Source organism: Macaca fascicularis, chromosome 9, assembly GCF_037993035.2.
Source record: "Macaca fascicularis isolate 582-1 chromosome 9, T2T-MFA8v1.1".
NCBI lineage: Eukaryota > Metazoa > Chordata > Mammalia > Primates > Cercopithecidae > Macaca > Macaca fascicularis.
In genome coordinates, this window is record NC_088383.1 from 20,930,941 (window position 1) to 20,947,527 (window position 16,587).

Sequence of the window (16,587 nt, forward strand, 5' to 3'; positions counted from 1 at the left end):
TACCCAATTTCCAGCCCTGTTAAATGTAGAACAGAAATTTCCATCTTTTACAAAGGGTGAATTTTTTTTAATTATTAGAACATTTTAAGGCCCTCCATACCATAGTTGTTTATTTCCAGTGGATTGGAAAATCACACTATCAAGAATTAACAGAAAAAATCAGTGGCTCTGAAAAATGAACATGCATTTTACCCACCACAATTATATTGTGTATTTGAAAGATATTTGCGCACATATACGCAAGACCCATAATTTATTCCATTTATGTAGATAATGCATAGGGTCTCCGAGATTCTTACATTCCCTGCAACATGTTCGTGAATTTTGCTTCCAAGTTTGGGGGCAATCTACAATTTATCAATGAGGATGATTGTGTACCAGTGGAACTGATACCAGTGCTAACTGTAACTAGCTACCTGCACTAGCTATTCAAATACATGCTTTTATCTCTCTTAGTGAGGACCACTTAAATCAGGCAAATGGTCTTCTGATCTATACCTAGCAATCACTTTCTATTTGCCCTGTGGCCAAAAGATCTTAGAAGCTTAGTTAAAAGGCATTCCATGAGAGATCTAGTTCAACTCCTTCCTACACAGACTAAAGCCCAGAACTTACAGTGGCTATTTAGAGTCAGAACCTGTACTTCAGCTCAAATCTCCTCTGAGCTACATTATTTTAATGTTAATTTTATGTATTTTAGTAGAAATCACATACATATTGTAAACATTTTTTTTGAATCACACTTTTTGTTGAGTTTGTGAAGCCTTCAGAAATCCCTTGTAAGTTGGCAGTGCACCTAACTCTGCCTCAGATTCTTTCTGGCATCTTCTATCTCATCACTGTATGCCTGGGAATAGTCTATGGGGCTCATTCTTCAAAAGATTCAAGGTTTGTATCAGGAAGTAGATAAATAAAGGTGTAGCATACCCAAGTAAAAAATACATTCTATTTCATTTAGTAAATGAACCAACGTAAACACATACTAATATACCTCAAAATGCCTGTAGATCTAGGCAAGCACTTAACTGTGCTGTGTTAATTTTGTTATGAATTTGAAAGATCACAAGGGTATTGTGCTTTCATGGCCATATAGCTCACCCAACTCAGCATAGCAGAGAGGACAATCTCATCTATGAGAGAGATTGTTACTGGGAAAATGGAAACTGTTTTATAATGGAAATACCGCTGGAATCCTATCTTTAATGTATTGTACAGTATTCTGACCTCACAGTAAATTCACACACTTACACACCCCACTCTACTACATTTTTAGGAGGGTCACTTAACTAAACGTTTCTGAAGGACACGCCTAGAATCCCAGCATGTTGGGAGGCTAAGGCGTGCAGATCACGAGGTCAGGAGATGGAGGCTAACATGGTGAAACCCCATCTCTACTAAAAACACAAAAACATTAACCGGGTGTGGTAGCACGCGCCTGTAGTCCCAGCTACTCAGGAGACTGAGGCAGGAGAATCACTTGAACCCAGGAGGCGGAGACTGCAGTGAGCCGAGATCGCACCACTGCACTCCAGCCTGGGCGACAGCGCAAGACTCCGTCTTGAAAAAAATAAAAAAATAAAATAAAATAAAGAATAAAATAAATCATACCTAGAAAAGTCAAAGATATTGCTAGAGGGATAGACCATGTTGCAAATAGATCAAGTAGGTGAAAATTCTTGGGGAATTGTGAAGATATGGGTAAACAACTGTAACAACACAGAAAAAATGTGCATAATGAGAGCTGGTGCAATAATCTGATATAACCAAGAGAAGACAGATGGATTGATTTAAATTATTCTGACACTCTATCAGTAAACTGAATTGTGCACCATGTAATGGTTCTTAGTGTCTGAAGAAGGTATTAATGTAGTATTTGTTGATGGGTACTGAAGTCTATTCAAAGCTAATATGTAATTGTTCTGATCATGCTGAAATTGGGCTTGATTTAAGGATGCTGAGTACTTTATATTCTGTTCTTAGGCTTTTCAAATGTGTTTAAATAACATTCATTTAATATAATTCTTTAGCAACCCAGTGAAAGAAAGCTAAATACTATCATTCACTTTTTGCTGAGAAAAAAAATTAATGTGACTTAATTATCTGCCCACACCTCACTCCCTATAGGTCACCTTCTAAGGTAATTGAAAAAGGTGGAGATTCAAGGGTGGAACCTTTATCTCACATTGCTTTCAATGAGGTCTGTTTCCAACCCGGCTAGGAGTTGTTACTCATTCCACTGGTCAGCTCTTTAAGTCCAAGACCCCTGCCTTTTTCTGTATGATTTTACTTCTGGCAAAAGAGGGAATCTATGTGCAGGAAAGGCCACACTGAAATGAACTGAATGGATAACTGACCTCACTAAAGTGACAGCTCGTTAGGGACCAAGCCAGTGAGAACCAGAGATCAGTTCTCCGGTCTGCAAGTTTAATGTCTTCAACCACAGGCTATCTTCCTCCTCACCTTGGTTCCTTCCTGATCTACCCACAACTATGTCAGAATGTAGCTGTGTGTCCAGTTTACTGTCTATATAAATGAGTGAAAAAAGGAGATGGTTTGGTGATGTTTCTGTAAAACACTTACAACAAAAAAATCACTTTATAAAGATTTGAACTCCAATCTCTCATTCCAAGTTTAGCAGAAATGAACATTTTACTGCATTTCTCTTAATGCTGATTTTGTTTATGGCAATTAGTAAAAAAAAAAATTGCATTCTACAGCAGTTAAGTTATCGAAGCTAGTACCTGAAAGAAAAGGTAATGGAAATTTACATATCACCTGTTTCACAGAGTAATTTTAAGTTATTGACCTTGAATCTCCATATTGAGTATCTGATCTATGGTATGTTAAAGGATTCTTTTTTGAGAACTTTACAACATACTTATGATAGAAATTCTATAGAACTGTTTACTGTGTGTAGCATATGGCCTTGTGTCTCTTGATCTATGTTGGCGGTTTGATTCAAAAAATCAACAATACCCTTGAGCATCTTCATATATTTTCTAAAGCTTTATATAAAGAAAAAGAAGAAAGTGGTTTGCATATAATGTGTTTATTGTAAAAAATCCATATAATACAGATGAGAGGGAGGAGAATGCTTCTAAATTCTGTCATCTGGAATTAACCAGTCAATATATGGTAAATATCTTCTACTCATATCTTTAGGCAAATTTTCAGAGAGGGTGGAGAAAAATAGGTGAGTAGAAATATGCACATTCATATTTGAATAGCTGTAATTTTGTAAAATTGAGATTATAGCGTGAGTGCTGAAAAATAAAAATAAAATTCTAAGCTTCTAACCAGCTGAATTGACCCATTTTGGCCAAGAGGACCTCAGAGAAACCTTAACAGCTGAGTTCCCGGCTGTGGTGGGATGGAAGGTCAGTCATGCCTCAGTGCACCCCTTCCTTATTAACCCTTAACCAGAATTCTTTCCAAGGAGTAAGCAGAAATCAGCTCTGGAACACAATAAACAGATGACTCGTTCCTTTATCACCCTTAGCCAGTCATCTGAGGCAGCCACGGGACTCCCCCTCCCACTTTGCTGTTTCCACATTACCACTTGCCAGTTTCCCGGTGCAACCCTTCCCAAAACTAGACTGCCATGTCTGGACAGGTTTCCGCTGACTCAAGGAGGATGCCCAGTGAGAGTTTTGGTGTCCTTGGCTTCACCTTTCGATGTCAGGGGGGCCAGATCTCTACCCTTGGATCATGCTAACAGCATTTTTTGTACATGTGACCCTTGAAGAGGCACAAAGCTCAATTGCACTTGTGCGTGTTTTGCCTTTCATAAATACTCAGGACTCCTCCTGTAGCTTATTGAATATGTATACTCAGCTACCCTGATTAACATAAATCCCCGTGTTGCTCTCGACTTTTGCTGGAGGATACCCTTCCCATTGCAGGGTGGCCAGACTGTAGCTTGCAGGAGCTGCCTTGCAGAAGGACTGGTAGCTCCCAGCTGGTTTGTGAGTGGACTATTTGGAATGCAATGTGAGATAAAGATCCTATCCCCTCCCTCACCTTTCCCAATTTTATTAGAATTTGGAAAGGAGAAATAAAACTTTCTTTCCAAATTTATGAACCTCATGATTCTTCAGTTGACAATACTATGTTTGAGGAAAATCATGGGCTTTCAGTGCCTGGCATACAACCTGAAGGCCACTAGTTTCAGACTTTTACCTTAAACGGTTACCTAAAACATTAACATTTTGAGTTTACTATTTTTAAAACTATATTTTTATACTTTCAGATTTGTCTGTTAATTGCCTGCTATGAAACATTAGATAGTTATTTTTATATTTTCATGGTTGATAGTAATGGCATTCTGATTTATAACCATAATAGTGAAATTGTCCTTTTTCCCTTTACATAATTTTCATGGATACAGTGCTCACCCATCAGAAGATTTGCTATAGTTTCTCTCTTCCCATAGATAGCCACATGCTGAATACAGCTAATAGTTATAGAATTTTTTATTACAGGTGCATTGATTCACCCATTGGTTGATTCAGTGTATAATTAGGCATTACATTTTTAAGAAGTTCTTATTGATGGCATATTCTCTGTATATTTGTATGTATTAAAAATATATTTGTTTCCTATATATTTAAATTACAACTTAACTGAACAGAAAAATTCTTGAGTCACAACTTTATTCTCTGAGATTGTATAAACATTGTTAATATCAGATGTTATGGAGAGGTACCAGGTACACACTTATTGAATTTTTTTCCTCCATATAGATAGCTCAATTTCTTTCTAGATGCCTATAAGACTTCCTTGTTTAATCTATTGGAAACCTCATTAGGAAATTTTGTGGTACTCAAAATTCTATGGCAGATTTTCTTAAGACATGATGTGGAAATTCAAGTCTTTATCTCAGAAAAATATTTTTCTAATATATCATTAATTTTTTTTTTCTACAACAACTACATATGCACCTGATCTCCTTTCTGTTCCCCTGCAATTTCTGTGCTGACTTTTGTCTTGTCAGCTTGAGATGCCACAACAAAATACGATAGGCTCGGCGGCTTAAAGAACAAAAGTATTTTTTCTCACAGTTCTGGCAGCTAAAGGTCCTAAATCAAGGTGCCAGCTGTTTGGGTTCTTAGTGAGGGCTCCCTTTCTGGCTTATAGACAGCCTTCCTGCTGTATTCTCATATGAGAGAAAAAGAGAGAATTAAAAAGAGAGGGAAGGAGGGGAAATGAATTTCATATCTCTTCTTGCAAGGACACTAATCCTATTGAATAAGGACCCCAATCTTATGACATTATTTAGCCTTAATTACCTTCCTAAAGACTATATCTCCAGATACAGGCACATTGGGCATTGGGGCTTCCACTTAGGAATTTTAGCAAGGGGACACCAACATTCAATCCAAAGCATTCGCCCTAGACATTTATCTCATTGTTCTTTTCCATTTCATGTTGTGTGTGCCTCGGAGCTATTTCCTGTGTCCTGACTGGTAATTTAGTCGTGCTTATTCTGGCTACTAGTGGGTTCATCTCTGTAATTCTTTACCTGACTACTGCCAGTTCACTCTTTCTCTCCTCTTGTTATTTCATCGTGTGCTTTTGGTTTCTTATACTAGCATGTTTTTGTTTGTTTGTTTGTTTGTTTGTTTGTTTTTTAGATCACAGGGAACTCTTTTATTAACTCTTTATTTCTGAGGAGTGTAGTATTCACAAGTAATATTTTAAAATAGATTTATCTTTAAATGACTTGCGTAGCCCTTGTGAAATCACTCTTATAAGGATTCAATATATTTGTTAATACTTGGCAAGAACCATTCAAGTTATAATCTTCCTTTATTAATTAAGGAATGATCTTCAAGAGGTGGCCGATTCATTCAGTGCTAAATAATCTTACTAAGAATTTTGATTATGTTTTAAGTATCCATTGATACCATGATATACTTAAATCCATCCAGTCATTTAAGTATATCAAATGACTACTACACTGATAGTCATATAATATGTATTTGATCTTTTTTCTTTTTTGCTTTTTTTTAAGTTCTAAATGAAATGAAGCTGGAGTTCAAATATCATTACTGCATGAGGCAATGTGAGGCATTCATAAACATTATCCATCATAAAAGCAACACCCATGATAGAAAAGAAGGCAGCATTTGGGTTAGGAATTATATAGATTGATTGCTGCAGAACAGCTAAGTTGCAGTTATGATAACTTTTCCTCCGTATTTTTGGTGTAAATCCTCTGTCTACAGCTGCACATTTCCATGCATTTTCGAGAAACATGGATTTATACGATTTAATACCACATACTGTGCCATCTACTTTCTCTAACAGTTGCTTTCCTAAATGAATTGGCAACTAGGCATATCACAGTAGTGTTTTGTTTTATTTTCTATGGTGTTAGAAATAGTTTGCTCTTGAACAGAAAATGAAAATCTTTGCACTCAAAGTGGCTTTTGACAACTCCTTAAGTGCCATTGCTCCTAAAAAAGGATAAGACGTGTTTTGAATAATTTACTAGTGCTAAAATGTCACATTTTTGAGAAATCTATTTTATGGTTTTTCTGAATATCTGAGCCAAACACCTCTCTGGAATTTAATAACTTGTGTCTCTGCCTTCCTAAGTAAACAATAAATTGTCTTCCTTTTTGAATAAAGGTTGCCATGACAACTTGGCAGGCGTGGGCTATGGAAGTCAGATACCGAGCTCTAGTATTTCAAAGATGTGATATTGTTTTTGGCAGCTCTGATTTAAGAAAAACTGAAGGTGTATTTTCACATAGTGTATCAGTGGTGGACTTCGTAATTAGACTAAATTGTGTATATTTTTGCAGGTAATTCATTATTTAAGTACAATGATATTCTTGCTCTTTATGATAACTTCAAGACTCTTTCTTAACTAATCACAGAAATCCAGAGATTAAGGAAAATGCCAAGGTTATTTTATAAATGCTGATTTCAAAAATTATCCTGAACTCAATTCTGAAATTTTGACATTTTAAAGAAAATATCTATTTAGTAATTACAGGGAAATTTTGCAGCATCAATCAAATAATCTGTTATATAATTCACCTAAAGATTACATCTTTAACTTCAATGTTCCTGAAATCTTTGTAATAATACTGTCAATAGGGATAAAAATTAAATTTTGATTTAAACACATTGAGTATTTTCTTCAAAACCACCCTTTTATACCATTCACTGAAAAAATAAATGAATTATTATTTTACATAATAATTTAATTTTTAATTTTATAAAAATTTCAGTGAATGCTATAAAAGGGTGGCTTTGAAGAAAATATTCAATGAAATGATTTCTAGGTGGCCTTGCTCAAAGTTGTTTAAGTTTGGTTGCAAGTAAAAAGGCCTGTTTTTTCAGTTATGATTCTTTCAGTTGACCATAACCTAATTCAAGGTGATCTAACAATAGAAAAAGACTCAAGGTTTCATGGAATGAACAAGTCCAGTAACAGGTCACACCTAGATAGACTTGCTCAGGGATCTGGCCCTTCCTTCCTTCCTTCCTTCCTTCCTTCCTTCCTTCCTTCCTTCCTTCCTTCCTTCCTTCCTTCCTTCCCTCCCTCCCTCCCTCCCTCCCTCCCTCCTTCCCTCTTCCCCTCCTCCCTTCCTCCCTTCCTCCCTTCCTTCCTTCCTTCCTTCCCTCCCTCCTCCCTCTCTTTCTCTCATTCTTTTCTTTCTTTGATAGAGTCTTGCTCTGTTACCCAGGCTGGAATGTAACAGCATGATCTCAGCTCACTGCAAACTCTGCCTCCCAGATTCAAGCAATTCTCCTGGTTCAAGTGCTATGCCTGGCAGTAGAGACGGCGTTTCACCATTTTTGCTAGGCTGGTCTGGAACTCCTGACCTCAGGTGATCCACCCTCCTCGGCCTCCCAAAGTGTTGGGATTACAGGCATAAACCACCACGTCCAGCCTGTAATTCTTTCTTTAGCAATGTGTTTGCCTTATCTTCAGACAGAATTTCCTCATAGTAGCAAAATGGAGCCAGTGGTTCCAGGTCTCACGCCTACATATCTCAGCAATCAGAACAAGGGAAATGATCTCTTCTCTACCTAAATTCCTGAATGTCTCAGTAATTGCGCCTTCTTAGGTTATCTGCTCATGCATGCCACCAACCACTGTGACCAGTGTAATAACATGAGCAAAATGGCCTGTGCCCAATGTCAAGGAAGGTTCCCACCTCCAAATCTTCTGGTTGTGAAGCCCAGTACACACAGATGAGTTGAATACATACCAGAGACACATCCACAGTGTGTTTTACCCTCAGACAACCCAAACTATCAGTGTCATTATGAGATTCTGGAACAGAGGGAGGGCTGGAAACCCATTGAGGTGTCAGAGCCTTTGGGGGCTGCATGATCTTCTTTCTTCTTTCTTTATATTTACTTTGTTCTTCTTTCTCTGTAGACCTTTCTTTTCTTTCACCAAGGTGTACATATAATTTGTGTGCCATACCCAGAGTTTAATTGCAGATATACCTAGGGCGTTTTATTTGTTTGTTTTGTTTTTATTTTTATTTATTTATTTATTATTATTATTTTTTTTGAGACAGAGTCTCACTCTGTTGCCCAGGCTGGAGCGCAGTGGCCGGATCTCGGCTCACTGCAAGCTCCGCCTCCCGGGTTTACGCCATTCTCCTGCCTCAGCCTCCCGAGTAGCTGGGACTACAGACGCTCGCCACCTCGCCCGGCTTGTTTTTTTTGTTTGTTTGTTTGTTTGGTTTTTTTTTTTTTTTTGTATTTTTTAGTAGAGACGGGGTTTCACCGTGTTAGCCAGGATGGTCTCGATCCATTACCTCGTGATACGCCCGTCTCGGCCTCCCAAAGTGCTGGGATTACAGGCTTGAGCCACCGCGCCCGGCCTGTGTTTTGTTTTTTTAAAATGGAGTCTCACTGTCTCCCAGGCTGGAATGCAGTGGTACAATCTTGGCTCGCTGCAAACTTTGCCTCCAGAATTAAGCAATTCTCCTACTTCAGTCTCCCAAGTAGCTGGGATTACAAGCACTCGCCACCACATCCGGCTAATTTTTGTATTTTTAGTAGAGATGGTATTTCGCCATGTTGGCCTGGCTGGTCTCAAACTCCTGACCTCAGGTAATCCGCCCGCCTTGGCTTCCCAAAGTGCTGGGATTACAGGCATGAGCCACTATGCTAGGTCTTTATTACATAAACAAAAAACTTACTGTTAGCATTTAATCACTATTCTCAATATTTACATTTGGATCATAGTCTCTCTTTTAGGCACGAGGCAAAATCTATTTAGAATACTACATAGAATATTCTTTTCCTTTTTGTAATAAGTTACGTATATATCTCGATTGATGATTTGCTAAAAAATACATGAGATTCATGTTTTGACTGGATTTCAAGAATAATTTTATTATATTTAATTATCACTTAAATGATAAATGAATTAAACAAAATTCACATCCCAAACCTTATTATTCAAATCATAGACCTATTTATTCAACATTTTTTCTTATACTTACCTGAAGGCTTTAAAATATTTTTTGTCTACTAACTCCTCAAATTGATTTCATGGTTATAAAACATTGCAATCAGAATTAGCCAAAAATCATGTAATTTTTCTGGGTATTTCTCATCAAAATTGCTTCTTAAAACATTTACATCTCTTCACTGAGTGGGAAATATGAGGAATAAAGGCTTTGTGACAGGCACTGTGGTAATATCAACAATGTGAACTCAAATAAAAGTAGAATGTAGTAACTCAAATTAAAGGAAAAAATATATTGTCTTCATTTCTAGGACCATTAGCTGAAAGCAGGCCCTGATATAACCTCATTTTTAAAGAAGAGAAGTTTGAATTTGTTATTACTAATTGTAATTATACCATAGGTTTTTAGTAAAAATTTCGAAAGAGACATTTTTGTTCAAAAGGACCTGTTTGTTCTGGTGAAAAATTAGATATTTGCACCCAGTATACATTTCCTTCTAACTCTTGTATATTTAATAATTTCCTCTAAAGACTACTAATTTTACACACACTCACATGCACACACACACACTCATGTAAAATACAAAACTTAGAAGGAAATATATATTGAAATTGTTAAATATACAAAACATGTAATCACTATTCTCCACATTTATATTTGGATCATAGTCTTTCTTTTAGTCACAAGACAAAATCTACTTAGAATACTGCATAGAATATTCTTTTTCTTTTTGCAATCGATTACATATATGTCTCGATTGATGATTTGTGAAAAAAATACATGGGATTCATGGTTTCACTGGATTTCAGGAACCATTTTATTTTATTTAATTAGCACTTAGATAATAAATGAACAAGACAAAATTCACATTCTGAATTTTATTATTCAAATCATAGGGCTATTTATTTAACATTTTTTTCTTACAGTTCATGTGTGTGTGTGGGTGTGCACATTTATTTATGTAATCCAAATTCATTTCTCTCAGAGTTTAGTTAATTCATTTGGCTCTTTTAAAGACTATTAATACTCTTGAGTTCAATAGGTTTTTTTTTAAGAATTGTAGTTAAAACATCTCTGTTCTTGATATATATTATTATCTGTTATTGCAGGAGGATACAGACCACAATTACTACATATCTCGAATATATGGCCCATCTGATTCTGCCAGCCGGGATTTGTGGGTGAACATAGACCAAATGGAAAAAGATAAAGTGAAGATTCATGGAATATTGTCAAATACTCATCGGCAAGCTGCAGTAAGTGTTTTGACATTCAGGGTTCGTTTTTCCTACTGTGAAAAAAATGGTTGCTTTAATTGGCCTGTAGCCATTTCTTTTATAAGTTTGATAATTAAATATTAAAATGGCCCTATCTGTGGTAATCATTTTTCAAGTATATTCAGTTCTGTAATTGTAATTTAGATTAATAATTACATATAAGATATGAAAGAAAATGAAATAGAATTGTTTTGATATACTGTCATTAATTTAACCAGTTTTCTTAGTCTATCTGATGAACGTATATTGGATTCAAAATTGAGCTTTATCTTGGATTATTTTTAGTTTTCTTATAACCCATGAGTGTATAGAACATTTTAAAAAATTACTTGCATTTGGTATCTTCCCATTTACATGAGTTTATTCCTCTTGGTCTTGGATTTAACCAAAGATTTAACCGAAGTCATTTATGACTTAGATAACATATATAGAACAAATTATGTTCTTAAATGAAGACGTTTGATATAAAGAAAAATAATAAAATATAGAAAGCATCACATTGATATTTTAAGCCTGGGCTCATTATTTCCTAACCGTGCTCCTGAAATAAATAATTTAACTATTCTGAGGTGCTTTCTGCATGTGTAAACTGAAGATGAGAGGGAATATTAATACTTGCCTCCCTTTCCTTACATGGTCATGAGTAGGCTATTCAAGGGCCAGCCTGAATGCTCAAATGCATTAGCTTTTTCAATCTTCACAACAATCCTATGATTTAAATATTATTACATCACACATTGCAGATAAGAGAACTGAGGAGTCTTGGAAAATTCAGATAACCTGTCCAAGGGTCTCCACTAGAAAGTGGTAAACTGGGGTGTTAACCTGGGTAGCCAAGCTGATGCTCAAATTTTGTGTGTAAAATGTATCACACTTGGTTCTCAGAATGTTCTTTGATCATCATTTTATGATAAATGCCGGATTTCACATTTTAACAGGTGTTTGGTTTTGCTGGCCTGGGTAACGGTGGTGATAGTGTCATTGATGAAACCATGAGATGTTCTCTTCAGTATGACCTGAAGTGAAAAGAAAACAGCTTTAACCTTTCAAGTTATTTAGAGAGGCATTGATTTGATAAATGTTAAATATCAAAATTTTTGGCAGTGGCCTTCCTTGTTTATACGTAGATGTTCCTGTTTTCAGGAGATCAACTGCTAAAAGCTAAATGGAAATTAAGAATAGTGTACTATGATGATTCATTGAATTTTCAGTGTAGAGCACATGCTTCCTGAGTCTGAGAAGCAAACAAAGTAGCTACCTTTCCTTACTAAATTCCATCATCCACCCCCACCCCACTTTTTTCTATATTCAGGCAACCCCAGGTAGGCAAGATGACAGATTTAGAAATAATTCACTGTGGAATTTCCAACAGATTTTCAAGAGAAGAGAAAATTGTAAAGAATAGATTCGAACAATGTCTATCTGAGATCTATTGCATTTGACAACCTTCCTACTATAGCACAGTGGTTAATAGTATAAAATATACTTTGTGGAGTTTTGAATGTTGGTGTGTGCACATGGGGATTCATTGACGTGGCCTAGTTCTAGTGTCAGTCACTATGGGTGACATCTATAAGCAGAGAAAGAAGTTCCTCAGTTAAAGTATTAGCTGATTTCTTCCTCTATACAAATATGGCTACCATCTCTCTCCTCTGTTCTGCCCCCCAATGTAAGACAGTTTGTATCCTGCCTCTCCTTAAAGAAGCCTGTTCTCTTTGCAATAGGGTTTACTTGGTTGCCTTGTAACAGCTCTCTGATTGTCTCATGAAAAATGATAATACTGTAGACAGTCCATTTTTTTCTTATTGTTAGTATGGCAGTGACATTGTTTGTTGCTTTTAACACTTGAGGTCGCCTCAAACATAAATGGAAGGACTTGAACTTCTGGTTGTAACTTACCTGGTGCTCTTTATGTTGATGGTTAAATATATACAATTGTTAGAGGCTTTTGTTTTAGATACTCTGCCATTGTCATATCTTGGGTTCTTGGTTATCCACGAGTATTTAAGCCATTAACAAACATTTCTTCAGAGTTAGAAATTGGTGGAAAAAACTATCAACAAAATTCGACACACTTCATATTAAACACTCTCAAGAAACTAGGCATAGAAGGAACATACCTCAAAGTAACAAGAGCCATCTGTGACAAACCCACAGCTAACATTATACTGAATGGGCAAAAGCTGAAGCATTCCCCTTGAAAACTGCCACAACACAAGGATGCCCTCTCTCATCATTCTTATTGAACATAGTATTGGAAGGCCTAGCCAGAGTAATTAAGCAAGACAAAGAAATAAAGAGCATCCAAGTCAGAAGAGAGGAAGTCAAACTATCCCTGTTTTCAGATGGCATGATTCTATATCTAGAGAACCCCATAGTCTAGGCCCAAAAGCTCCTTTAGCTGATAAGCAACTTCAGCAAGTTTCAGGATACAAAATCAATGTTCAGAAATCACAAGCATTCCTATACATCACCAACTGCCACGCCAAGAGTCAAATCAGGAAGACAATCTCATTCACAATTGCCACAAAAACAATAAAATACCTAGTAATACAGCTAACCAAGGAAGTGAAAAATCTCTGCAATGAGAATTACAAAGCACTGCTCAAAGAAATCAGCGAAGACACAAACAAATGGAAAAAAAAAAAAAATCACATGCTCTTGGATAGGAAGAATCAATATCATTAAAATGGCCATACTGCCCAAAGCAATTTACAGATTCAAGGCTATTCCTATCACACTACCAATGACATTCTTCACAGAAGTAGAAAAATTTATTTACAATTCATATGGAACCAAAAAAGAGCCCAAATAGCCAAGGCAATTCTAAACAAAAATAACAAAACTAGAAGCATCACATTGCCCAACTTCAAATTATACTGCAGGGCTGAAGTTACCAAAACAACATGTTACTGGTACAAAAACAGTCACACCGACTAATGGAATAGAATAGAGAGCCCAGAAGTAAGGCCACACATCTATGACGATCTGACCTTCAACAAACCTGACAAAAACAAGCAATGGAGAAAAGACTCCCTATTTAATAAATGGTGCTGGGATAACTGGCTAGCCATATACAGCAGATTGAAGCTAGATCCCTTCCTTACACCATATACAAAAAATCAATTCAAGATGGATTAAAGACTTAGATGTAAAATCCAAAACTATAAAAACCCTGGAAGACAACCTAGGCAATACCATTCTGGACATAGTAAAAGGCAAAGACACCAAAAGCAATCACGACGAAAGCAAAAATTAACAAATGGGATCTAATTAAACTAAAGAGCTTCTGCACAGCAAAAGAAACTATCAACAGAGTAAACAGACAACCTACAGAATGGGAGAAAATATTTGCAAGCTATGCATCTGACAAAGGTCTAATATCCAGCATCTACAGGGAACTTAAACAAATTTACAAGAAAAAAAAAACATTAAAAAGTGGGCAAAGACATGAACAGGCACTTTTCAAAAGAAGATATACATGCAGCCAAGAAGCATATGAAAAAAAGCTCAATATCACTGATCATTAGAGAAATGCAAAACAAAAACCCCAGTGAGATATCATTTCACACCTATTAGAATGGCTGTTATTAAAAAGTAAAAAAAAACAAAAACAAAAACAGATGCTGGTGAGGTTGCAGATTAAAGGGAACACTTATACACTGTTGGTGATGCTGTAAATTAGTTCAACCATTGTGGAAAGAAGTATGGCAATTCCTCAAAGACCTAAAGACAGAAATACCATTCGACCCAGCAATCCTATTACTGGGTATATACCCAGAGGAATATAAATCATTCTACCATAAAGACACATGCATGTGAATGTTTATTGCAGCACTATTCACAAAAGCAAAGACATGGAATCAACCTAAATGCCCATCAATGACAGATTGGATAAAGAAAATGTGGTACATATATACTATGGAATACTATCCTGCCATAAAAAAGAACAAGATTATGTCTTTTGTGGGAACATGAACAGAACTGGAGGCCATTATCCTTAGCAAACTAATAATGGAACAGGAACCAAATATACCATGTTCTTACGTATAAGTGGAGCTAAATGATAAGTTATGAACACAAAGTAGGGAAAAACAGACACTGGAGTCTACTTAAGGGTGGAGGGTGGGAGGAGAGAGAGGAGCAGAAAAGATAACTATTGATTGCTAAGCTTAATATTTGGGTGATGAAAGAATCCGTACAACAAATTCCTATAACATGAGTTCACCTGTGTAACAAAGTTTCACACATACTGCTGACCCTAAAATAAAGGTTAAAAAATTTATATGTGCTATTATGGTTATATTGTATCTCAAGACCCAATATACACTTAGGGTTGGATTAATGACAGTGGAGGTATAAACCCTATTTTAAATACTCTTTCTCTTAATTTTGAATATTTTTGGCCTCCATCTTGTCAGATCTGATTCCATCATTATAGTTTTTACTTCATGATGTGTTTCATACAAGGCTGACTCAGCACAGAGCTTTGCTAGCCACAGTCTTGTGCACTCCTGTGCTTTCGTTTATTAGTATAAAAACCAAATCTCTTATTTGGCAGGTCTAGATGGGCCAGAAAATTTGTATTTCTACAAATTCCAAGGTCATGCTCATGCCACTAATCCAGGGACCATGCTCAGACTCTATAGCAGGGGTTGGCATCCTGTTTCTCAAAAGGTCAAGATAATATGTTAGTTGTTGCAGGCAGGCCTTATGGTCTCTGTCACAACTACTTGACTCTATTGTTATAGCTTAATAGCCATAGACAATATGTAAATGAACAGGCATGGCTGTGTTCCAATAAAACTTTATTTATGGAAATAAAGAAGACATTGGTCCTGTATCTACTTTATTACTCTCAACAGAAAACACACACACACACCCACCATACATGATCACACAAACACACACACAAAAAAACACTGACACACACTTCCGTTTTAACAATAAGATTGGTAATATTAACTATTTTCCATCTGAAAAAAAAATGCTACGTGAACTCCTTCATTTAAATTTACAGCCTAAATATTACAAATGTACTTGCTAGAATATTTGTAAAATTCCCCACATTCTCTTTTCATAAATGTGATTACTAAATATTAGCCTGAGCTTTCCAAACTGTATAGAATAATCCATGTTCTAGCATTTCCTCAGTTGGTCTTTCTACCTTTCCAATCCTGCTTGGTTCTCTGTTTCATTTCCATTGCGCTTTTCTCAGAATAAAATCAAGTTGTTACAAAAGATGACAGAATTTTAATATTAAAGTGATATTATGACCGGGGGCTGAGTAATGCCCACATACACGTCTACAGGCAACACACACACATACTTCATGTTACTGAGGTGGTAAACCACAAGGGAAAATGGAAAACGGCAGACATGAATCCACCTTATTAATTAGCTTTGCTTCTGTTCTCATTGACATAAAAAGCTCTCTGGTAAGTTGGCTGGAAACAGGATTTAAATTTAAGCTCCAAGGGGAAGAAGGGAGTTTCTCGAATCTTATCACCAGTTCATGTAATTTGCATGCCCACGAGTATATATTCTGTCAACAAATTATGCAAAAAAAAAAAAAAAAAAAGATTTAGCTCGGGATAGTCCCAGGGCCAGAGGGCTAACAATTTAGCCCTGAATAAGCAAGAGGTACAGTGAGAAGGCAAGAATGTTGACCCTCCCAGAAGAGGCAACTTATCACCCACTTCCCTGCTTCCTGAAATGGAAAAGAGGAGGGTACAAGAGATGTTTTACCTAGGAACATTATTTTTTTAAAGACATATTTCCCCCTTTACCATCACTGCATATAAATGTGGTCCAAACACTATTTTGGAATCTTAGATAATATTCTTGAAAGAGGAGGAGCG

At 36.3% G+C, this 16,587-nt stretch overlaps 1 protein-coding gene across 3 annotated transcripts in view; it reads left to right on the forward strand.

Moving 5' to 3' along the window:
- PLXDC2 (plexin domain containing 2) overlaps window positions 1-16,587 on the forward strand; it is a 467,700-nt gene that overhangs the window by 221,848 nt on the left and 229,265 nt on the right. For all 3 annotated transcript variants that reach the window (XR_010577861.2, XM_074001155.1, XM_074001156.1), the window contains one exon: window positions 10,559-10,705. Coding sequence is in view for 2 of the 3 variants with exons in the window: in XM_074001155.1 (XP_073857256.1) it covers window positions 10,559-10,705 (147 nt within the window). In the remaining variant the exon portion in view is untranslated. The remainder of the gene's footprint in view (window positions 1-10,558; window positions 10,706-16,587) is intronic.